General features: G+C 40.2%; 4 protein-coding genes and 1 non-coding gene across 5 annotated transcripts; 3 read left to right on the top strand and 2 right to left on the bottom strand.

The window, feature by feature from the left end:
- The first annotated feature begins 281 nt into the window (after window positions 1-281).
- Window positions 282-3,050, top strand: LOC121767074. The gene is made up of 4 exons (XM_042163275.1): window positions 282-679; window positions 761-964; window positions 1,091-2,648; window positions 2,727-3,050. The coding sequence occupies exons 1-4, from the start codon at window positions 282-284 to the stop codon at window positions 3,048-3,050; spliced, it is 2,484 nt and encodes an 827-aa protein (XP_042019209.1).
- A 146-nt stretch (window positions 3,051-3,196) lies between these two features.
- Window positions 3,197-3,581, top strand: LOC121767073. Its single transcript, XM_042163274.1, has 2 exons — window positions 3,197-3,316; window positions 3,396-3,581. Exons 1-2 carry the CDS (start codon window positions 3,197-3,199, stop codon window positions 3,579-3,581), a joined length of 306 nt encoding a protein of 101 aa, XP_042019208.1.
- Window positions 3,582-13,957: 10,376 nt separating this feature from the next.
- LOC121766460 (norbelladine synthase-like) lies at window positions 13,958-14,682 on the bottom strand. The gene is made up of 2 exons (XM_042162742.1): window positions 14,447-14,682; window positions 13,958-14,366 (listed from the first exon to the last, which is right to left on the bottom strand). The coding sequence occupies exons 1-2, from the start codon at window positions 14,628-14,630 to the stop codon at window positions 14,068-14,070; spliced, it is 483 nt and encodes a 160-aa protein (XP_042018676.1). The 5' UTR covers window positions 14,631-14,682; the 3' UTR covers window positions 13,958-14,067.
- A 4,574-nt stretch (window positions 14,683-19,256) lies between these two features.
- Window positions 19,257-19,360, top strand: LOC121769623. The gene has a single exon (XR_006043644.1). It is a non-coding gene; the product is annotated as a U6 spliceosomal RNA (small nuclear RNA).
- Window positions 19,361-21,635: 2,275 nt separating this feature from the next.
- On the bottom strand, window positions 21,636-22,484 carry LOC121767072 (ferruginol synthase 1-like). Its single transcript, XM_042163273.1, has one exon. It carries the CDS (start codon window positions 22,482-22,484, stop codon window positions 21,636-21,638), a length of 849 nt encoding a protein of 282 aa, XP_042019207.1.
- Between the last annotated feature and the right edge of the window lie 398 nt (window positions 22,485-22,882).

Genomic DNA, 22,882 nt, shown 5'->3' with positions numbered 1-22,882 from the left:
CAACATTCTCAATTACCACCAGATCAGGGCTAACAACAGGAGATCCAGAACCGTTGAGTTCAGATAGTGACGAGGATCATAAATCGTCAGTCAAAGAGGAGTTTGAGTCATATTCAGATACAGAGGAAGAAAAGATCGGTGACATGGCACACGTAGTCGATCCCGATCCTGAGATCGGTTCGCTCACTGCCCATCTAGATGGTGAGCCAGCCTAGGCTATTTTTACAAATCAGCGTCAGAGGTCCATCGACATCAAGACGAATGTGCTAGGCGTTCTACCAATGTTCTCTTGGCGAAAGAACGAGTGTCCATATGAGTTCCTGAACGAGTTTAGCAAGCTGTGCAGTATTCAGAAAAGGCCCAACTATGCAACGGAGGAGGACTATCGCCTACGCGCAATTCCATTCGCTTTGAAGGGAGAAGCCAACACATGGCTGTTAAGGTTGCCACAGGATTCTATCTGTACCTGGGGAGTTTTCACATTGGTCTTCTTAGACTACTTTTTCCCTTCGAACAAAATCAATGCCCTCAAGAATGATATTCTGGAGTGTAAGCAGGATTATGATGAGTCCTTGAGTCACTATTGGTCACGTTTTAAAGGGTTGCTCGATGCTTGTCCAAATCACAGGATGATAGAGGCTGAAACCTTTTATCTGTTCTACGAGGGAGCAAACCCTGAGTCAAAGGATCTGATGAATTCCTCGAGTGGGGGAAATTTTACAAAGAAGTAAGTAAGTGAAGCTAGAGAAACTTTGGGAAGGTTGATTGATGCAAAGAAGGCATATGATAACCCACGCAACATTATGAGGAGAGGCTCAGCCAATGCGGTGATGGAACAGGGTGATGAGAGAGTGGAGGTCAGGATTGACAGGTTGGAAAAAGCACTTCTGAATGCGATCGAGAAAAGCCCTGCCTCACAAGAAATAGAGAAAACTCCAGGCCCAGAAGAAACTCCACCCCAGCAGTACTATGGCCCTCAAGAGGGAGAATACCAGGCCTAGGTGAATTCGATGGGAAGCTGGAATCCAGATGGGAGTTGGAACTAAGGGAAACAGAAGGAGGCTCCATGGAGAACTCACCCAAACTTTAGATGGTCCGACAACGATCCAACCCAGCCACCTCCACAGCAGAATACCAATTATGCACACCCACCAGAGAGGCAGTCTAACTGGTCAGGGAGAAACCAGGAGGGGCAGAACAACTGGGGCAATCGGAATCAAGGAGACCACTCTAATTGTGGCAACAGGAACCAGAATAACCAAGGGAAGTCCTATGTGCCACCGCACCAGAGGAACAACCCAGGAAATTATCAGAACTCCCAACCCAATTACCAGGGGAACCAGGGGCCAGGAAATCAGTACAACAACAATTCAAGAGGTCAACGAAATTTTCGCTCGAATCAGGGAAATGGACCTAATCACAGTCAAGGATCAGGTACCAGTCAACCGAATTCCAGATCACAGAGAAGCATGTATGACATGGTACACGACCTAGTCAGTACGCAGCAGCGCATGCAGAGCAATTTGCAGTCCAACAATGACGTGGTGCATAAACTTCAGGATGCTCAGATGGAACACAAGGCTGCGATGGACGTGATGGCAAAACAGTTATCTCAGATCACAACCTCCCTAAGTGTGCTGCGAGGGAACGAAGGGAAAATCCCTGCCACAGTCAAGCCACCGGACAGGGAAAACATCAGTCAAATCACTCTGAGGTCCGGACATGGTTATGAAGGTCCTACGATGAAAGTGGATGGAAACATACCTCTCGCGATGAGCAAGGAGAAGGAGAACCCAAGTTCCTATAAAGGCTATACTGAAACAGGGGAGACCAGAACAGAGGATGACGTTCAGACTGGTGATTTGGGAAGACCACTACCCCGGATGGCTGACCCATTCTTCCTAGACCCGGAGCCCAAGGTAGAGGTTGAAAAGGTGATGAAGGAAACTGGAGAATACTCTAAGGGAGATTCCCCTAGCATGGTGAAGCAAGTAAAGCCATTTCCCTACGGAGGAGAGGCCAAGAAGAAAAAGGATGAACCGGTAGACTTCATGGACATCTTTGGGAAGCTGGAGATCAACTTGTCGTTCCTGCAGGCCTTGAAGCTGCCTATCTTCAGCAAGTTCTTCAAAGAGTTCATCGTTGGGAAGACTAAACCCAGTGACAAGATATTGATCGGGGAAAACGTGTCGGTAGTGATACAGAAGCCAAGGATGCCCTCAAAACACACGGACCCGGGTATGTTCACTCTACCCATTTCTAATGGTGATATCAGAATTGAGCATGCTATGTGTGACCAAGGAGCGTCAATAAATGTTTTACCGCTTTTCATCTATAAGAGGTTGGTAGGAGTAGGAATCGTGGATACGAAAGTGGTAATCCAGTTAGCGGATAGGTCGTGCATTTGTCCAGAGGAGGTTTTAGAAAATGTGATAGTCAAGGTGCATGATTTCCTGTACCGTGCCGATTTCCATGTGATAAAGATGAGTGAAAATGAATCTGCCGAGTCTAGCGGGGTACTTCTAGGGAGACCTTTCTTACGCACGGCTAACACAATCATTGATGTTTTTGATGGTACCATATGCTTGGATTATCATGGGGAAAAATACACGTTCAGCATAGATGAAGCCATGAAGAAACCTTTAGATGTAGAAAATTTGCATGCCATAGATGTCATTAACCCCCTGGTCCAAGAATATCTTGAGACTCAATTAATGCAGTAACAGATCGACAATTCAGAGTTGAGTCACAGCATCGACAGAGAAGTTGCAGGATTGTGTGAAGCCATGAACACTTTCGAGTTGACCGATGAGGAACTTGTGCAAGCGATCGTGGAGTTTTGCAGAAATCCTGAACTTGTCAGGTCAAGGAGATCAGCCCATGTTGCGAGTATGGAAAATTTACCAGGGCCAGAGATGGAGAAGAATCCCTTGCCCCAGGCAATGAGTGTGCCCAAGAAAGAACTGAAAACACTTCCACCTGGTCTGAAGTATGCATATTTGGAGGAGAACGAGATGTTCCCTGTGATAGTAAACAGCAACTTGACCTAGGAACGGGAAGGGGAGTTATTGGAAGTCATCCGAAGGAACAAGAAGGCCATTGGATGGACTCTCTCAGACCTAGTGGGGATCAGCCCTGATCTTTGGAGGAAGGTGCAAAAGCTCATAAGGATCCGCAAAGAAAGTTGAACCCGAACATGAGGGAAGAGGTCCTGAAGGAAGTATTGAAATTGCTATCTCTGGGCATTATCTATTCGATCCCAGATAGTGAGTGGGTCAACCCTGTTCACATGGTGCCTAAGAAGTTAGGGATTCAGGTGGAGGATGTGTATAGATTACAGGAAGCTGAACGAAGCAACTAGGAAGGACCATTTCCCATTACCCTTTATCCACCAGATGCTGGAGAGATTGGCTGGGAAGCAGTATTTTTGTTTCTTAGATAGATACAACAGATTCTTCCAGATCTATGTAGATCTCGAGGATCAAGAGAAGATAACGTTTACGTGCCCCTTCGGGACGTACGCATACAGAAGAATGTCGTTTGTTCTGTGCAATGCGCGGGCACCTTTCAACGTTGCATGATGAGTGTCTTCTCGGACCTACTGGAGGTATGTATTGAGATCTTCATGGATGACTTTACCGTGTATGGGAGCTCTTTTGATTCCTGTTTAGCCAATCTAGACCTTGTACTGAAGAGATGCCAAGAGAAGAATTTGGTTCTCAATTTTGAGAAATGCCACTTCATGGTACTGGAAGGAATTGTCCTAGGTCATGTGGTTTCAGAGAAAGGCATTCAGGTGGATAAGGCAAAAGTGGACGTGATCTTGAAGTTGCCCTACCCTACGAATCAGAAAGAAGTCAGAGGATTCCTAGGTCATGCAGGGTTCTACAGAAGGTTTGTCAAAGATTTCGTGAAAATCGCGCAGCCGCTTACCCACCTCTTGCATAATGATGTGGAATTCGTCTTCGACGAAGATTTTAAAAAAGCTTTCCAACTTCTGAAGGATAACCTTGTGTCGGCCCCCATAATTAGAGCACCCGACTGGAATCATCCGTTTGAAGTCATGTGCGATGCAAGTGATTTTGCAGTGGGAGCAGTACTAGGTCAAAGAATTGATGGGAAGAGCTACGTGATCTTCTACGCCTCAAAAACCCTTAATCAAGCCCAGAAGAACTATGATACCATGTAGAAGGAAATGTTAGCTGTCGTGTATTCATTCGAGAAGTTCTGACCATATCTGCTTGGGTCAAGGGTGATTGTTTTTACAGACCGCGCAGCTATCAAGTACTTACTGGCGAAGATGGAGTCTAAGCCAATGTTAATCCGATGGGTGTTGCTTTTACAAGAGTTTCAAGGAGATACCGAGAAAGCTATACCAGATGCATTCCCGGAGGAACATCTTTACTGGATAGGAGAATCTCCTAGACCCATCAGATGGGAAGAAGTGATGGCAGCAATAGGTCCAGGAGATGCTGAAATAGGGAAATATCCGCTGAACGCAGAACTGTGGTTCGCTGACCTGGCAAATTGCTTAGTCACAGGAGAGGTACCTAGTTCGCAGGAAATTTCCCGGGCCCAGAAGATGAAACTCAAAAGCGAGGCAAAGTACTATTTTTGGGACGATCCTTACTTGTGGAAGATGGGAGCCGATCAGGTGATAAGAAGATGTATCCCAGAATGGGAGCAGAGGGATGTACTTAATCACTGCCATGCATTAGCATGTAGAGGTCATTTTAGACCAAGGAAGACTGCAAGGAAAGTCTTAGACAGTGGATTCTACTGGCCCACGCTAAACAAGGATTCTTTTGAATTCTGTCAAAATTGTGAGATGTGCCAGCAAACTGGAGGAATTTCGAAGAGAGATGAGATGCCACAAATCCCAGTAATCGTTTGCGAGATCTTCGACATATGGGGTATGGATTTCATGGGACCATTCCCATCATCCTATGGCAATACCTATATACTGGTCGCGGTGGATTATGTATCCAAGTGGATAGAAGCCAAGGCTACGAGCTCCTGTGAGTGAAAGGAAGTGGCGAAGTTTTTAAAGGTTAACATTTTTAACAGATACGGTGTGCCCCGAGCCATCATATCAGACCAGGGAACACACTTCTGTAACCGAACTATAGAAACCTTGATGAGAAAATATGGAGTTCACCATAGACTTTCCACTCCTTACCACCCCAGTCAAATGGCTAGGCAAAAATCTCCAATCGAGAGATAAAAAGCATTCTGGAAAAAATGGTTAACACGTCAAGGAAAGATTGGAGCAAGCGGTTGGATGATGCGCTCTGGGCCTACAGGACTGCATTCAAGACACCGATAGGAATGTCGCCTTATAGATTGGTTTTTGGAAAAATGTGCCACCTCCCCGTCGGGGTGGAGCATAGAGCATATTGGGCAGTCAAGGAGATAAACATGAAGCCCCAGGCCAGTGAAGAAGAGAGGAAGTTGTAGTTACAAGAGCTGGAGGAATTGAGACTTGAGTTATATGATGATGCAATGTGGTATAAGGAGAAAACGAAGTTGTGGCATGATAAAAACCTCCGGGTCAAGGAATTGCAGGTGGGTCAGAAGGTGCTCCTTTCCAGTCCAGGCTCAAGTTGATGCCTGGTAAGCTGAAGTCAAAATGGATCGAACCTTACACCATTGTTGGCCTTCGAGCAAACGGAGCTTTGGAGATATAGGGAAGCGTTTCTAACTCTATTCTTTTCCTTGTTAATGGTCATAGAGTTAAGATATTTAGGGATGGGTCAGAGTTGTGTGTAGTGGAGGAAGTGCCACTACGCGCACTCCCTGTCATTGCCTAAGCGGTCAAGTGATTTGAGTATTCTCCGAGAAATCTTGGGTCAGGTAAATGGGGATCTAATGCTAAGTCTATGCACTGAACCTGGGGATCCCGAGAATACTCAGACACGAGTGTAAATAATATAAATATGTTTTTAAAAGTAAAAAAACACTAAACAAAGGAAAAAATATTAATTAATCTTCCAAAAATATTTTTGAAACACCAACTTGCCCTGGGAAATCTCATGATCTCCTCGACCTGGGAGGTTGATGTTTCGTTTTATCTCTAGTAGTTGTGAGAGGGGAGGCAGTTCAGAAGAAGCGGGGGAATTAGTACAAAAAAAATTCAAAATTTGAATTTCAAATTCTAGGATAAGATCAGGAGGTGTACGGTTTCTGACGCATTGCGTCAGTTGCCGACCGTCTCTCTCCCTTAATATCTTTTTCTTTTCCTTTAATTTTATTTCCTTTCTTTTTGTATTTCCTTTTGTATTGGCTTTCCTTCATAAAAATATAATTTCCCAAATTATAACTTCTCTCTTCCAATTATTTTCTCTCAAACCTTTACTTTTCTTTTCTTTGTTTTCGTTGAAGTGCAGCCCCAAGAAACCACCAGAAAACCACCACAAACCACCACAAAATTCCAGTCAAGAAGTCATGAAGAAGACAGCCACAAACACCACCACAGAAAAAAGAAACCCTGTTCCCGAGGCACAAGCCGTGAGGTGACCGGATTCTGTTCCGGAAAGTTCTACCGAAAAGTCGACCACCGCCCAGACGACCACCAACCTCGACGCAGAGGATATTATGGAGAAATTTATCACGAAATTCAGGAGTAAGGAGGCGGCGATGGAGTTGTTCATCCGCTTCTCAACGCCGCGTGAAAGGAGAAAGCCTACCCAACCCACATTCCAAGCACCACCACAACCGTCCAATCTCAAAGGTACCGATACCTTCCCCACCGAAAGTTCCCAAGTTTCAGCCGAAGCCCCTGCCCCAAATCAACCACATGCAGCGGCGGCTCAGAGCAAAAATGTAGAGGGATCAGAGACGGAGGAGGGAGGCGGAGGGGAAGGTGTAGGTGTTGGTGATCCAGGGGTAGGTGTTGGTGTTAGCCCTATGGAGACTGTTGACGGGGAAACCCAATGTTGGTGTTGATAAGCTTGACGGGGAGACCCCTGGTACTATGGAGGGTGTAGAGGGGGAAACCCTGTGAAGAATGTGGAGGGGGAAACCCCTTGTGAGAGTTTGGAGGGGGAAACCCCTTTTGCTGGGAATGATGAGGAGGGGAAAGCCCCTGTTGATTTTGAGGAAGAGATTCTTCAGGAGATGGAGGAGGAATTCGCAGATGGCGACGACGAGGAAGAAGAAACAGAGAAGGAGATAGTGGACCTCGACAACGAGGAGGAGATGACGCCGGTCGATGATAGGACGGCCAGAAGGATGATTAGGCAAAGTATGAGGATAGAGGAACTGATGGAGACACCCAGGGCTAGGAAACTTCAGTTCGATGCTCAAGGGGCAGGAGTTGAAGCAGAAGAAGATGCTCCGGGACCGGGGGACGAGCTTGGGGAAGTAGAGACAAGGTGCTTGGCTGCTGAGCGCAAACGCAAAGGGAAGCAAGAAGCTCAGGTCCCACTTAAACGGTCCAGAGAAACTCCAGCCGCCGAGCTAACTGAGGAGCTATTACCGGAAGCCACTAAGGTGCTGTTCACAAAGGGATTGGAAGGCCCAAGTACAAATAGTGAAGCAGACGATGACGATGAGGATGTGCAAGCAGAGGAGCTTAACTATGAAAGGACAGAAGTCTGGGTGACAAAGAAGCTGCTGAAAGAAATGGGAGAATTTGTTGATCCGAGGAGGGCCCAGACTTACAAGGAGCGAGGAGCAAGTGGGAAACTGGCAAAATCTGGGAAGCGATATGATCCGGAGGCACTCCGGGAGATTGATTCGGAAGAGGAATTCCTTTCGCACATACAGGACATTGGGTTCGAATGGTTATTGAAACACATCACGGCGCAGGTGCCCACTGCTTTAGCCAGAGAATTCTTTTCTATCTTCCGACTCAAGTCCACAGTTGATCTAGACGCTGACTCCATCGCCTTTAGGCCCGCAGTTGATCTAGACGCTAACTCCATCTCCTTTAGGATGTTCAATGTGGAGTATGAAATGAGTATCCAGGAGGTGTCTTTAAGAATGGGTCTATTTACCTATGCAGAGGACGAGGAAGGAATATGGAATGAACGCATGGTCGGTCCCCCTAAGTACACCCCGGGATTCAGGCCGCAGGCAGCGTGGGAGTTCATTACCCACAAAAGGGGTTGGGACCTTCAAGACAAGCCAATCAATGGGGTTCCACATCTCTAACCACCCCCTCCGATTTGCTCAAGTCTTCATCGGATACAACTTAATGGGAACAGCAAGCTCTGCCCTCACAACTCCTGAGCTTTACTTCACCTGGTGTATGTCGAAAAAGATCAAGGTCCACCTGGGCTACTGGTTGGCTCAAGAGTGCCATCTGATGACCTCTAACCCTTCTCACCACCTATACACCTGCCACATCCTCGGTGCCTACCTCCAGCGTAACATAGTGATGAAGATTGCCAAGTCTGCACCTGACGTGCGTATGTGTGAGGCTCCGGAGCTGTTCAACGTGGAGTATTTCTTCAACAAGGGTCTCCTTTACATGGACGGCATGGATGTGTGTTTTTATGAGGTAGAAAAGGCAGAGGCCCCGGTGAAGCGTGAGTTGGATGGAGTGGAGGCGTCGACTAGTGTGGACAGTGAAAGCTTGAAGAAGGAGATGATGGAAGTTCGAAAAGAACTTGGTGAAGTTCGCGGAGAGATACAGGCGCTCAAGGGGAGCATCAATGATTTGGCAGGGAAATCGTTCATGCAGAATGATCGGATGGCGGACGCGGTGAGAATTATGATGAAGATGGTCGACTGGCTGAAGAAAAAATTTCCACCGACCCAGCGGAAGCTGCCTCCTGAACCAAGCAGTGTAACCATGTAGCCTGGTCAAGGAAGTTCATCTCTCCAGAACCCTTTGTCCGTGTCCCAACCCGTGGCAACCCTGACTGTGAGAAAGCCTATATCTAAGCAAGCTGAGATTGAAGAAGAGGAACCGGCGTCGCCGGTTAAGAAGAAAGTGAAGATGAACCGCCCCAACGTACCACCAAAGTCTGGCTTCCGTGGGGGCCAGACTCAGAATTGATACCCCCCAAGACCAAGTAAATTTATATTTCAGCATTTTCATTTTTCCTTTTGTCTATAGTGCATGTTCGTGTCTTGAGTTTGTGAATATGTGTTTCTGTGATTAGCATGCTTAGTTATGTACATGTGTTCTCTTCCACTTAGCTCAATCCTTGGTCTAAGTGTGAGAAGTTTGCGTTAATATGGCATGCTTATGTTTCTGTTAGGAAGTAATATCTTCTCCCACTTAGCCCGGTGCCCGGTCTAAGTGTGAGAAGTTTATTTTGTACATATGTGTTTCGTGAAGTATGTCTTTATTGCTTTAGTTTGGTGTATGTGTGCACCAACTGCCCTGTTTCCCCCCTTCACTAGGATTGCTTGGGGACAAGCTTGAGTGAAGTGGGAGGGAAGAGGAAGTTAGTGCAGTCTGTGTCCAGCATGCGTAGAAGTTGCTAGGTCTATGAGTCAGTTTTTCTTTTTTATGATTTATGTGTTTAGCATGAGCTGGTGAAATAATAAAGCAGGATTCCCTTAGTGAGAGTAACTGAAGAGAGGATACACGTCAACCTTGAGGCCTCTTTCCTTAATAAACTGAATCGGTTTGAATGAATTAAGGACGATAGAACATGCCTTAGCTGATCTAGTTTTAAAGCCCTCCATAAAGTGAGTTATAAGCCTAAACACTTTATTCTAACACACATAAAGAGAGGGGTTGCCACATGATGCTTAGGGAGAGAAGTTAGAAAGGAGGAAATTCTAAGGCGGATAAGTATAGCTTCACAGGCCTGGGAAAAGGGTACTGGAGGTATAAGCTGGACGAAGTCCAGGAAAAGGAGGTATAAGCTGGCGAAGTCCAGGGGAGATATATATAAAAAAAAATTACATTGGGAGGTATAAGCTGGACGACGTCTAGGAAGATTAGGAGGTATAAGCTGGACGAAGTCCAGATGGAATGGGAGAATAAAAATCCAAGGGCAGGATGCAATAGTAACCTGACCCATGAATTAAAGGGAGTAGGAGCTATCAAAAGAGAATTCTCATAACTCGAGGCATCAGTGGTATAGTAATATAAAGAGTGAACGATCCTAACATCCCTGGTGATGAATGAGTGATCAAGCTAATCCAACAATTGGTGAAGTCATAGGCTATCTTGACAAACTGACAAGCCGACTAGGTGGAAAAAGGGAAGGGGAAGATTCGGAGACTGTAGACAATCGCATTGACCTTAAGCTTGAGGGGACGGCTGCTTAATAATTGAAACTAGTTCATGCATATGTGTTTTGTTTTTCTTTTTTTTGTGCCAGTTTTATGTGTCTAGGTCTAGGAGTTTGTTGTCTCTTTATTTTAGGGTCGGTCGTAGGATAACCAGGCATTGAAATTCGCCTTATTTCTTTTTCTTGTCTTTATACTCGAGGACAAGTATGATTTAAGTGTGAGCGGTTTGATAAGGCTAATTTCACGCATCGGTTATGGGGGTAAATTCAGTAATTTCCAGGGGTCTAACACATGTTTTAAACCAGTTGTGTAGAGAAATTCGCCAGGGCTAGGAAGTGGAGGAAGATAATTGCAGGGCGAAGGAATCAAGCAGGAAAGAGAGAAAAAGAGCATTATTTACCAGACAGAGGAAATCCCCAGAAGGAGGGCAAATTGGAAATTTCAAAGAAGAATCTAGAAGATCAACTCCCCGTCTATAAAAGAAGCACACAGCAGAAAAATCATCATCACACCTTCTCGCTCTTAGCTCACGCTTTCGCATACACACTTCTCTACACACTGTACAGAAATGGGGTAATATAGGGGGTTTCATCGGGTTTTTGACGTTCGACGTGGTGTAACACCGTCCTTATAAGGGCGAAGAAACATTTTACTGCTTCTTAATTAAATTTCCATTTGAATTCCGACAGAGACTTCGCTGTTCGAAGCTCGGCTTTTCTTACTTTTTGTTGAAACTTGATTCTGATGGTTATGGAAGTGTTATTTTCTGTTATCGTTGAGTTGATTCTGATGTTGGATGTTGATTTCTGATGTTTGGAGTTGATTTACTTGTTTTTGTATGCTTTTCGCACCCGATCAGAGTGATCAGAGTGAATTTCGACGTGGTGCTTGGATTGGGGTTGAATTGTAGTTGATCAGAGTGAATCTGTTGAATCGGCGTTGATGGAGTTGGGTTTAATTGTAGTTGGATTCAGATTGCTTGGATCCGGAGTGTATTGAGCTTTCGACGTGTGGATCTGGAGCATATTAGTTGAATTCTGCATGTTTGTGGATGTTTAGTTCCTGTTCTTTTATTCGCTTCGTCTAGTAGTTGTAGTTCTGCTTATTTTATGGCTAATCGTAATTTCTGACGTTCGAATCGTCATGCTCTGTTCCGAACTGGTTTAATGTTCTGTTTTCTACATGTTTATGTTTGGAATGTTGAAAGATATGAAGATCATTGGAGAGTCAGAGTTTCGTTGTTGCAGCTTTTCATCCGTACCTTTCTGTTTTAGGAAAATGGTATCCACTGCATGCTTTGTTGTTGTTTAGCTAGTTTAGGAAATCTGTTTGCCAAGCCGAGGAATTGTCATCGCTATTTTCTTTGAGTTATTTAAATATGGTTTTGCATATATCAAAACCCTCTATATATATATATATATATATATATATATATATATATATATATATATATATATATATATATTATAGGGATGTATTCATATCTACACGCTAAGTATAAGTGAAACACAAAACACATGCAATCCATTGGTTTTGTGATCTAACGGTTAGATTAATGTCACGTGTCATCTAATAATGTAGATTTTTAGCCTAATAATGTACCTCAGCTAATAATGTAGCATTTTGTTTAAAAATGTACAGTTTTAGTCTAATAATGTAAATTTCTAGCCTAATGTACCTCGGCTAATAATGTAGATTTTTAGTATGATAATGTAACTAATCACAATCATCCAATCTAATGATCCAAGGGTTGTGATTTGTGCTGTGTTTTACACTAAGATGCTGTAAGGACCCTAGCACACCCCATTATATATAGGTATATATATATATAGATTGCAGTAATTACTCCTAATTAAATCCTCCAATAAAAAAAATCACCAAATATTCTATTACCTATTCACAGTTTTATGTTCGTCAACTTAATACTAATTTAAAAATATTAATAATCACAGATAAATTTCAAGATCAATTAAATGCATTCCATATACTACTCATTTTATCTATCCATTCCATGTTTGTTTCATGTCTTTTATTCCCTTAATCAAATTCTAAGTTACTATTTCCACTAGTTACTTTATACTCCGTAATTACTAATCTTACTTAGTAAATCCTCAAATTTAGTTTAACATCCATAGTCATTCTAAATCATATTTCTTTTACCAAATCTTATAAATAAAACTCATTAACCTTATCAACTAAACTTCTTTAATTTCAATTTATTTGCAATCGTTAGAATATGCTTCAATCATCAATTCTAGTCTCATTTCTATGGTTAATCCACTCATATAATCACACTAAGTTATTAGTCATTACCATATTCAATTCCTTACTAAAAAAACATCTTTCACTTCAATATTCCAATCAATTTCCCAAAATATATCAAATGACCATTATAAATTCTAATAAATTTATTTTAGTCACTAAATAAGATATATTATTCATTTTCAACAACAATTTGACCAATTATGATTCATGGATTAATGCACTAAGATAGTTAGTTCATACCCAAAATCATACATAGGTTCAACTCAATTTAGTTCAATGGAAAAACTTATGTTTCCGACGTCTACGGACAAGGATTGATGGATAAACTCAAAACGTAACACACACCTTATTTGACAACCAACGACGTCAGAAAATTTTTACCTCATAACCTATCATAAGTTTCAAATAAAAGAAAAATAGGATAAAAGAGAGCCCTACCATGATAACCATACGTTGGTTCGACTGGTTCAAAGCGTCAACACAAATTAAGTGAAACTTTTATAGATTGCAACTTCTTCTTCCTCCTTTGATTACTAATCGGTTGATTCTCCAAAGTGGGGTGAATAGTAGGCTAGTAGCTATATTTGATTTTATAGCAAGAGCCACATTATTTAATTAATTATGAATAATAAATGACAAATGACACTATTTTGATCATTCATATTCTTTCTAGATGATTCCATGTATAAGTGTCTTGATTGTAGTAAAAAAAAAATTACAAACCTAAAAAAATCGTGCCTCTCGAAGAGTTTTGGAGATAAAAATATACATAGCATCTTTTATGCAAAATGACCATTTCTCCCTTTTATTGTATACGCTATATAATTTCCAATTTAATTCTATTTTCTTGCTCAATCTGACTGACGTGATACTTGTGTAACCCCAATTCTATATAAAATAACATTCAGTGTTGTGCACAAATTATAAAAATATCAGCCTAAATTGACAAATTTGTGTAGAAAGGAATTTTCCAACTAAACCCTGATTTGGGGTGTTACAATTATGTCTTGAACTAGTCTTTTCAGCACAACTTTTTCGAAGCGGACTGCTATTTGTTCAACAATCGTTGGCCGCCAGCGGTCAGCTGGGTGGGTCGAATGCTCCAGATTTTCATCTTCGAGTTTTAGCTATCTTTTTAGGCTTAAATTTGCACATTTCTCACAAAACACGTCAAAATACCAAAATAGATAAAATATGTAATTATTGGACATGTAATGCAACATTGATACTCAAAAAGGACCAAATAAAGGCCCTAAAATAGTGCAAAAACCGAGCGTATCAAAGAGTATGAGTCCCATTTCGTTAATATTTTCAATTCACTTTCTATTAACTTTTTTAAAATTCGTGGCGGATAAAGTGTGACTTTTAATAGCTAACGTAGGGAGTAGGATTTTCTTGTGGCAGCTTTTTCAAGATTTCATAGTTATGAGTTGATAAAATATGTAGATCCATATTGATTGTTGTTATTAAAAGCATGAAAAAAGAGAAAATAAAATACAGAGATATATAGTAGGAGGATAGAAATTTATTTTAGAAACCATGAAAGTAAAACACGCAGTCCCAGGTTAATAGTAGATCAATTGTCATTGTTGCGGCTATAGTTGATCAATTGTCATTGTTGCGGAGCAAATACTTAGCACAGAGTAGCATGAGGCCAGTGAATGGTTTAATGGAAGCGATTTCAACATTCGCTGCAGCTTCTTCTTTGAGCTCGTACTCGATCGTAGATCGAGTTATACACTGCTTCTCGTTTCCCTCCACCTCTATCACATTGAATCTCGTACGATACAGCGTGAACCCTAGATCCAGAAATCCACCTTCCACAACCTCTGCCTCCTTCACACGCTTCTCGTTATCCACCACCATGAATTTCTCCTTGAACGACTTCATTCCCCCTCCCATCCCTGCTCAATTAATCAATTAAATTAATTAGGATAATTACATAAATCTAGCGGAAGTTGATTGAACTGAATGTGGATGGTACCTGGACGGAAAACGACCTCGAAAATGGTTCTGGCGCCGCTGTCCCCTTGGACGACGTCGACCCGGCTGATAAAGTCGGAGTTGGCTTCCTCCGCCACTTTGGGGAGCTGTAGAGTGCCGTAGAGCTTCCACGCTTCGGTTGCCGGTACATCAACCGTCATCTCAGCGGACATTGTTCCGTACATCTTTGATTTCCGGTTGCGGCGGATGTGATGTCTATGCACAACAAAGAGGAGTTGAGATTGAGGGGGTTATTATTTATTAAAATAAGGGTGTGGTTGAATTGGTAAATAGGGGCATTCATAGAGCATTTAACGGCCCAATATAGTGTTTGATTTGTTGGTTAAATTTTCTGTGTGACTCGTTTATTAACCCAATATAGTGTTTGATTTGTTGGTTAAATAGGGGTATTCATAGAGCATTTAATGGGAGATGGCCCCGTTGAATTATGGGTAAAAATGATTGTTTTATTATCATGAAAAATTCAGTGATAATAATATGTGAAACACTATTTCAATCTTAAATTACAGAGAATTTACTAATATAGCCCTAGGCCGTAGAAATATAAAAATCATCTTTATTAGTTTTGAAACATCACTTGAAAGACTAGTTGAAGACATAATTGATTTATGTTTCATAGGTGAAATAATTCTGCGACAAATTCAACCATCACACTAATAAAAATATGAAACATCTATGTTACTAATAATTCCGCTGGTGGATAACTTCGACCTAAGCTCGATCAAGATGGTTATGCCAGGGGCGGGGCCGCTGGGGAAGGAGCTGGAAGCGGCTCTGCACAGCCGCGGGTCGCATGCGGTTTTTGGACAGGTGAAAAGTGAAAATAACCTGATATACCTAACTTCATTTTTCATGTCCTTCAAATGATCATTTAATACCAGAAACACTAAATTCAATTTAATTATTCCCTATATTTGTGTTGAGATTATAAGAATTATACTACTAATTGATTTACTTTGTTTTACTCTAAATTCAGTGTTAGGAAAATTAGTTGGGTAGGTGGAGGAATGTGAAGTTAGGTCGGATTAATTTGTCATTACTCCTCATTGATGTGATGCATATATATCTAATCGATTCGAATCTTTATCATGGTACCACTTGCATCTAATACTTTGACAATTTTGGATTATAATATAACTAAATATTACTTACGAAAAAATATAGTATGGACAAACAGGCTAGGAAATTTGTGTTTATTAGTCAGCCCATGAATTTATTATTTTTTCCAATAACATGAATTCCCTGTGGTCTATCTAATCCACCTAGAATAATGGACAAACGGGCTAGGAAGTTTATGTTTATTAGTCGGCCCATGAATTTATTATTTTTGTCTAATATCTTTGAATTCCTCGTGGTCTATCTAACCCACCTAGAATAAAAAAGGATATAAATTATGATAATAATATTATTATCATACATGGCTAAGTACATAACTTCGTGTACAAATTTTTAACATGCATGTTACGTGGTAGCAACTGCAGAGATTGGCAGTCATTCTATAATAAATTAAACAATTTATTGAAATTACCCGACAAACACGGGAGCATCACTATAAAAAAAGGGTTAAATAAAATGAAATCAAATTAAGTATGACATTCTATTGTTCAATAAATAATTGTTGAATTTGTTGAAAATTCGGTGCAATATCTCTCTCTAGGAACGGTGCATTAAGTTATATTATAAATCAAAATTGACAAAGTATTAGATGCAAGTGGTACCATAATAAGGATTCAAATCGATTAGTTATATATGCAATACATCAATAGGGAGTAATGACAAGTTAATCCGACTTAACTTCACATTTCTCCACCTACCCAACTAATTTTCCTAACACTGAATTTAGAGTAAAATAAAGTTAATCAATTAGTAGTATAATTCTTATAATCTCTACACAAATGTAGGGACTAATTAAATTGAATTTAGTGTTTCCGGTATTAAATGATCATTTAAAGGACATGAAAAATGAAGGAATATAAGTTATTTTTCACTTTTCACCTGTCCAAAACCGTCTGCGACTTCCAGCTCATTCCCCAGTGGCACCGCCCCTGACAGAACCATCCTAATCGAGCTCAGGTCGAAGTGATGGCAACGGAATTATTATTGACATAAATTGTCGCAGAATTATTTCACCTCCTGACATAGATCAATTGTTGTAACACCCCATATTTTGTATTTACATTCTCATACACACACACACACACACACACACATATATATATATATATATATATATATATATATATATATATATAGAGGTTTGTAATCAAATACTAACTTTTTATAGTAATAACTAATACCTAAATATCAATATTGTATGTTAAAAATATCAACACAAAGACATAAATTTATCAATCTTTCTTGTGTTGATAAATTATGTCTTTGTATTGATATTTAAATTTACATGTTATATTGATATAATTATGTCTTTGTGTTGATAATTTTAATACATAGCATTGATAGGTATTAGTTATTACTGTAAATAGTTAGCACCCTAGTCCAACCCTAAATATATATATATATATATATATATATATATATATTATAGGGATGTATTCATATCCAAACGCTAAGTATAAGTGAAACACAAAACACATGCAATTCATTGGTTTTGTGATCTAACGGTTAGATTAATGCCACGCGTCATCTAATAATGTAGATTTTTAGCCTAATAATGTTCCTCGGCTAATAATGTAGCATTTTGTTTAAAATGTACAGTTTTAGTCTAATAATGTAAATTTCTAGTCTAATAATGTACCTCGGCTAATAATGTAGATTTTTAGTATGATAATGTAACTAATCACAATCATCCAATCTAATGATCCAAGGGTTGTGATTTGTGTTGTGTTTCACACTAAGATGCTGCAAGGACCCTAGCACACCCCATTATATATAGGTATATATGAAGGGGTTGGCAGCGGAAGCGTTGCGCTTGTAACGGATCTCATAAACTGATCTATTTAGCAGATTATTTAGATAAATTCTATTCGCGTAAATAATTCCTAAAACATGCTTACTACGGAGTTAGCCAAATTACCTTGTTGATTTTCTTGAGAATCGAAGATGGCTTGCGTCTTCTCCATGTGAAGATCTTGAGTACTCGACCTCGGATCTTCTGACTGGTGTCCCGGACTGTAAACTGATATTTGTGTGGGCAAATCTCACCAGAATACTATTACTTAAATTAAGAAGACAGACAGAATTCTGCTCACGGAACGAGAGCAAAATTTCGACTCCCTCTAGGATAAGGGGGGACGAAAATTTGAGTAAAAACAATAATGAAAAAGTTGTCTTCTGTCTCCTTTATTCTCCTATTTATATTAAGTCGCATATTAGGCTCAGTCAGGGATCTAAGGAAGAATTTTGACATGACCTCATCCAATTTGCTTTTTACTAATTAAATTGAACCCACAATTTAATACAAGCTTATATTGGAATATTACGAACAGCCACTACAGAAGTAATATTGCAGTGCCTTTCCAAATCCGAAATTACAAGTATTCCGGGTTTCCTTTAATTTGTTTAATTCATTTCCCGCGCTTAAAATAGAAACATCCATTAATTAATTAATGTCTGCTATGTGCTTAATTAATTAACATATTTTTAATCTCCAAGAGTGGACTTAGCAAGAAAATCTTATTTATTATTCATAGATTAATTAAACTCCAACTAGCTAGGTTCCGAATAATAAACCTCGTTTCGAGCTCCTCTTGTGGATGTTATCAAACGAGACTCTCCTCGCGCACGATTCAACATAATAGCAATCCTAGCAACACTAGATAATGATCACCACTACCCAATATACCTGGATCGTTGGGTGACGAAAAACCCGCACCTTTGGTAAGTCAAAGTAGTAGATACTCAATATCGTATGCTCAATGCCAACGTATATTGATTAAGAAATTATTTATCAAGACCTCGTCTTTCAGTAGATAGCATAAAGACTCGTCTTGCTGTTAGATCCATTCAGTGCTATACCACACCAACGTCATCTTATTTCAATAAGGCTTAGAAATAATCGGACTGACATGGCAACCTTTCACGATAGGTAGTCTAGGCCTATCTAGGTTGTGAAATTATTATTTTTCTTTGTTCAGAACTGACCGCGTACCTTAAATTGAGAGCAGCCTACAGCCGGTCTACTAAAACAAAGACTTAGACTTTATTATGTTCGCTTATACATTTAAATATGCAATAAACATCCATTAAATGTAAAACATAACAACATTATGACAAAAATAATCTGTTGCATTACTTGGAAAAGAATAATTAGAGTTTTACAGTATTCAATCACTCGAAAGGTGATTTCTAGTATACAAACCCTAACAGTCTTCAACTCTTCTGTGATAACAAAGCAGCCATCAGCATATCCGAAAATCCAGTGCAGCACGATAGGACGAAACATGTCGAAGTCGATAGACACTTCATCAAGGAAAACATTGAAAGTGGAGCAGTAGAGCTACCCTTTGTTCGATCTGAAGATCAACTGGCTGATATTCTCACTAAGGCTGTTAACTCGAGAAGTCTCATGAATGTGTTGTGCAAGTTGAGTTTAGGAGATCCCACCACTCAACTTGAGGGGGAGTGTTAAACAAGGGAATATGGAAGAGGATCAATCACAATGATACTCCAGAAATAGTTGAACACAATTAGAGGGATAGATTGATAGCATTAAATTAGATTGATACTATTGATAATATTCCGTACATGTACCTTGTGTAATACCTATAAAAGGGGGCGGTCTATGTAGAACAAATTATCAAGGAATACTCAATAAACACTTCTATTCTCCTCTATTTTCCTAACTATGTCCGATATACATTTGAAGACAGAGAAGATTAGCATTGCTCCTGCGAGAAGATGACACACATAAATCGGTCTAGTTTGCCCAATTTTTTTTTACGTTTTTCGCACAGCTGATTTTCTAATCAACTTTCTTTCATCTAAGATTATTGATAATCTCTCACATAATGAAAAAAATAATCACCAAAAACCGTACTACACTTCCTTGAAAACTTTTGTGTGTCTTTGTTACCCCTACACTACGACCTCTCCATCTTCAAATTGCATTGGCTATTTCGCTTCTCAGAAAGGCTACAAAGCCTTGTTGCCACATGGAAAAGTGATCATAACTAGAGATATTATTTTTGATTTGTCTGTTTTCCTTTCAAATTTAGTTGCATATTTATTGTCCCACTCCTTTCTCACCACTATCTCTATGGGAATTCATCTTATGAGTCTGATCCAGCTACTAAGCGTTCCATCACATAGTTACTAAAGGTAAAGCATGTATTTTCAAACCCAAATCATTCTCTCTTCTATTTTTTCTTTCTATGTTGCACATATCGTGGAGACACTTCAATTCCTATTTGGAAGGCAACCACGTTAGCTGAAATTTATGCTCTTCCCATTAAGAATAAGACTTGGATTATCAGTAGTTTACAACCACACAAAAATCTGATAGGTTGTGTTGGGGTTTGGAGCCCCTTCACAGCGGAAGACATGCATAAACAAATAAATCATGCATACAGATTTATTTGACCGATTATGGGATTAATTGATTCACATGTTAAACAATCAAAAAAGCATGCTAGAACGCACATAAATCATGTAAAAGGAATTAAAACCTAAAACATGAATTTCCTACGGATTAGAATTACCGATCTGATTCTCCAAAGAATCGTCGATTGCTTGCGGCTTCTCCACGTGATGTTCTTCGTACTCAACCACGAACCTTCTAATCTGTATCCCGAACTCAGAATCTGACCTTTGGGTGGGCAAAGCTTGTCAGAATCGAAAGGACTTAACTAGGCAGAAGACTGAACTTCAGTTCCGTGAAACTGAAAATTTCGTCCACTCCCTGGAGAGAGGGAGCACGAATTTTTATAATAAAAATCAATTAATGTAGTCTTCTATCTAGTCTCCTTTATATAGAGTTATGATGGGCCAGATTAGGGATCCATGGAGGTTGGACTTGGGCCAAACCTGTTGGACTTTTACTAATTAAATTGAGCCCCAATTTAATACAAGTCCAATAGAATGTTATTATCATCCACTATAGTATAATAATATTGACTACCCGTCCAATCCCAAATTACGAGTAATCTGGCCCTTACCTCTTTAATTTATTATTTCCCGTGTTTAAGATATAAATATTCATTAATTAATTTAAGCCTGCTATTTGACTTTAATTAATTAATATCTTTTTCCAAGAGTTGTCTAGTTCAAAATCTTTATTTATTATTCTGGAATAAATTCCAACCGGCCGGGTTTATGAATAATAAAACCTTTTTCGAACACCTCTTGAGGATATTATCAAACTAGACTCACCCAGCACACGATTCATTGCAATAACAATACTAGCACCTCTAGACATTAATCACCACTACCCAAGATATCAGGATTCTTGGATTGCGAAAAATCTGCACCATTTGATAAATCAAAATAGTGCATAATCAATATCGTATGTTCAATGTTATATCAACAATGATTAAGAAATAACAATCACCGAGACCTCGTCTTTCAGTAAATATCAAAAAAGACTTATCTCAACTGTTAGATCCTTCAGTGCTATACCACACTAGTGTCGTTTATTTCCTAAGGTAAGGAAACATGCGGACTGACACTGCAACCTTTCACGATAGGTAGCCAAAGCCTATCTAGGTTGTGAAATTCTATTTCTCTTCTACAAAGGACCGACTGCGTCACCTTCTGTGAACGTCGTTCACGACCAGTCTACTATGCAGAAGAATTAGACTTAATTGCTTCTTATACATTTAAATGTTTCAGAAACATCTTATAAATGCATAAGCAAACACCAATGAGATAAAATTAATTCTTCTCGCCTTGGGTTAAAAGTGGATTGTAGAGTTTATTGTATACAAGCAATTCTATCCGTGCAACATGCTCGAAATATGCTTTTCAGTATACCAATCCTAACAATCTCCCACTTATACTCAAAATCATGCTTTCGAGTATACCCACTGCCAAAATTCTCCCACTTATACTCTAAGCAGGTCTCGAACCATGATACATCGAACTACCATACTTTTCACCTCATGTGTAAATCATGTTACCATATAGGCATTTTGTAAAAAAAATTCTGCCTGGTTGTTCTCTGATGATATCTTGGTACCCATAATGTCCCGCTGCGCACTTTTCCTTAATTAATTTCATACTTCCGCTATATGTGATTGTTTAGCTTCATCAGCTCGTGTTTCCCTTGAGTTAGACATATGACTAGAGTAATTATAGTTTACCCTTCTGTGGTCCAACCTGTGGTTAAGAAAATCACGAAATTTGGCCAAGAGTTTACCCAAGCTTAACTCAGCCTTGCGCTTCATCCCCTGCGGATCCAAGACTTTGAGAATGGGGAAGTAGTCAGTGATATTGGGAGCAAATAAGGAGAAAAAATCTTCCATGATCATCATCAACTCCATGGCGGTATCCGGGGAGGTGATGGAGAAGATGGTGGTGAGCAAGAGGTTGAGGTTGGCCATGAATACCGCATCGTGGATGTTGACCACATCCCCTCGGTCGCAGTGGCCCCCGACGTGATCCACTAGCTTCTGCAGCATCTCCTGGCGAAGGGCCTCGCTTTCTTCGAGGCACCGTTCCGAGAACAGAATCTCCTTGCACATCTTGCGCTTGTCGCGCCACTCCTTCCCGGCCGGACCGAAGAAAATACTGAACTTGCTGAAGCCGCCTACATCCATCGCATGGGGGACGGTCCGACAGGAGAAGACCTGGCCGTGGCGTTGGAGGATCTCCATGGCCATCTCCGGTGTGGACGCCACCACCGTGTACACGCTGGCTATGCGGATCGACATCAGAGGGCCGTACGTTTTCGCCAGCTGTCTCAGTGTTTCGGTCTGATTTTTACCTAGTTGGTAAATGTTTCCGATGATCGGGAGGGGTCTGGGTCCCGGAGGGAGTCGTTTCCATGGCCCCTGGAGGTATACAAACCACCTTAAACCCAACAACATTACACCCATCACAACACCAATCAAAACGCAATCCATTTTCTACTGCTTTTTCTTCTCCCTTGCAACCTTGTATGCTAATATGCCTCCTTTTATAACCCAATTCAACTTATACTAATATTTTTATATTTTAATATAATGCTAGTATACTAAAATCAAAATATACAATATGGGACCTGGAATTAATTAATGATCATATGGTATATATATATATATGTATAGCAAATTTACGATATTGATTTCATTTTATCATAAGAAATAAACGTGGAATATAGGACTTCTTTTTTCTCAAGTAGACAAATTAAAAAAATAACAAAATACTGGGAGTTTTATTGAGTAGAGGAGGTTGTGGACCAAATTAGTAAAAATTAATACACTTAAGGCTAAAATATTGATTGGTCCTTTATCGTATATGTAATCAAGAATGCTTGCATGAT

The sequence above is a fragment of the Salvia splendens genome, chromosome 15, assembly GCF_004379255.2.
Source record: "Salvia splendens isolate huo1 chromosome 15, SspV2, whole genome shotgun sequence".
NCBI lineage: Eukaryota > Viridiplantae > Streptophyta > Magnoliopsida > Lamiales > Lamiaceae > Salvia > Salvia splendens.
The sequence above is the reverse complement of the archived record's forward strand: the minus strand, read 5'-3'. Positions and strand labels throughout refer to the sequence as shown.

Coding starts and splice junctions, on each gene's coding strand:
- LOC121767074 (XM_042163275.1), top strand. CDS start 282: ATGTTCTCTTGGCGAAAGAACGAGTGTCCATATGAGTTCCTGAACGAG. Junction 965..1,090: donor GAAGAAACTCCACCCCAGCA/GTACTATGGCCC, acceptor CCCAAACTTTAG/ATGGTCCGACAACGATCCAA. Junction 2,649..2,726: donor CCATGAAGAAACCTTTAGAT/GTAGAAAATTTG, acceptor ATGCAGTAACAG/ATCGACAATTCAGAGTTGAG.
- LOC121767072 (XM_042163273.1), bottom strand. CDS start 22,484: ATGGATTGCGTTTTGATTGGTGTTGTGATGGGTGTAATGTTGTTGGGT.
- LOC121767073 (XM_042163274.1), top strand. CDS start 3,197: ATGAGGGAAGAGGTCCTGAAGGAAGTATTGAAATTGCTATCTCTGGGC. Junction 3,317..3,395: donor CTAAGAAGTTAGGGATTCAG/GTGGAGGATGTG, acceptor TTTATCCACCAG/ATGCTGGAGAGATTGGCTGG.
- LOC121766460 (XM_042162742.1), bottom strand. CDS start 14,630: ATGTACGGAACAATGTCCGCTGAGATGACGGTTGATGTACCGGCAACC. Junction 14,367..14,446: donor CGAGGTCGTTTTCCGTCCAG/GTACCATCCACA, acceptor TTAATTGAGCAG/GGATGGGAGGGGGAATGAAG.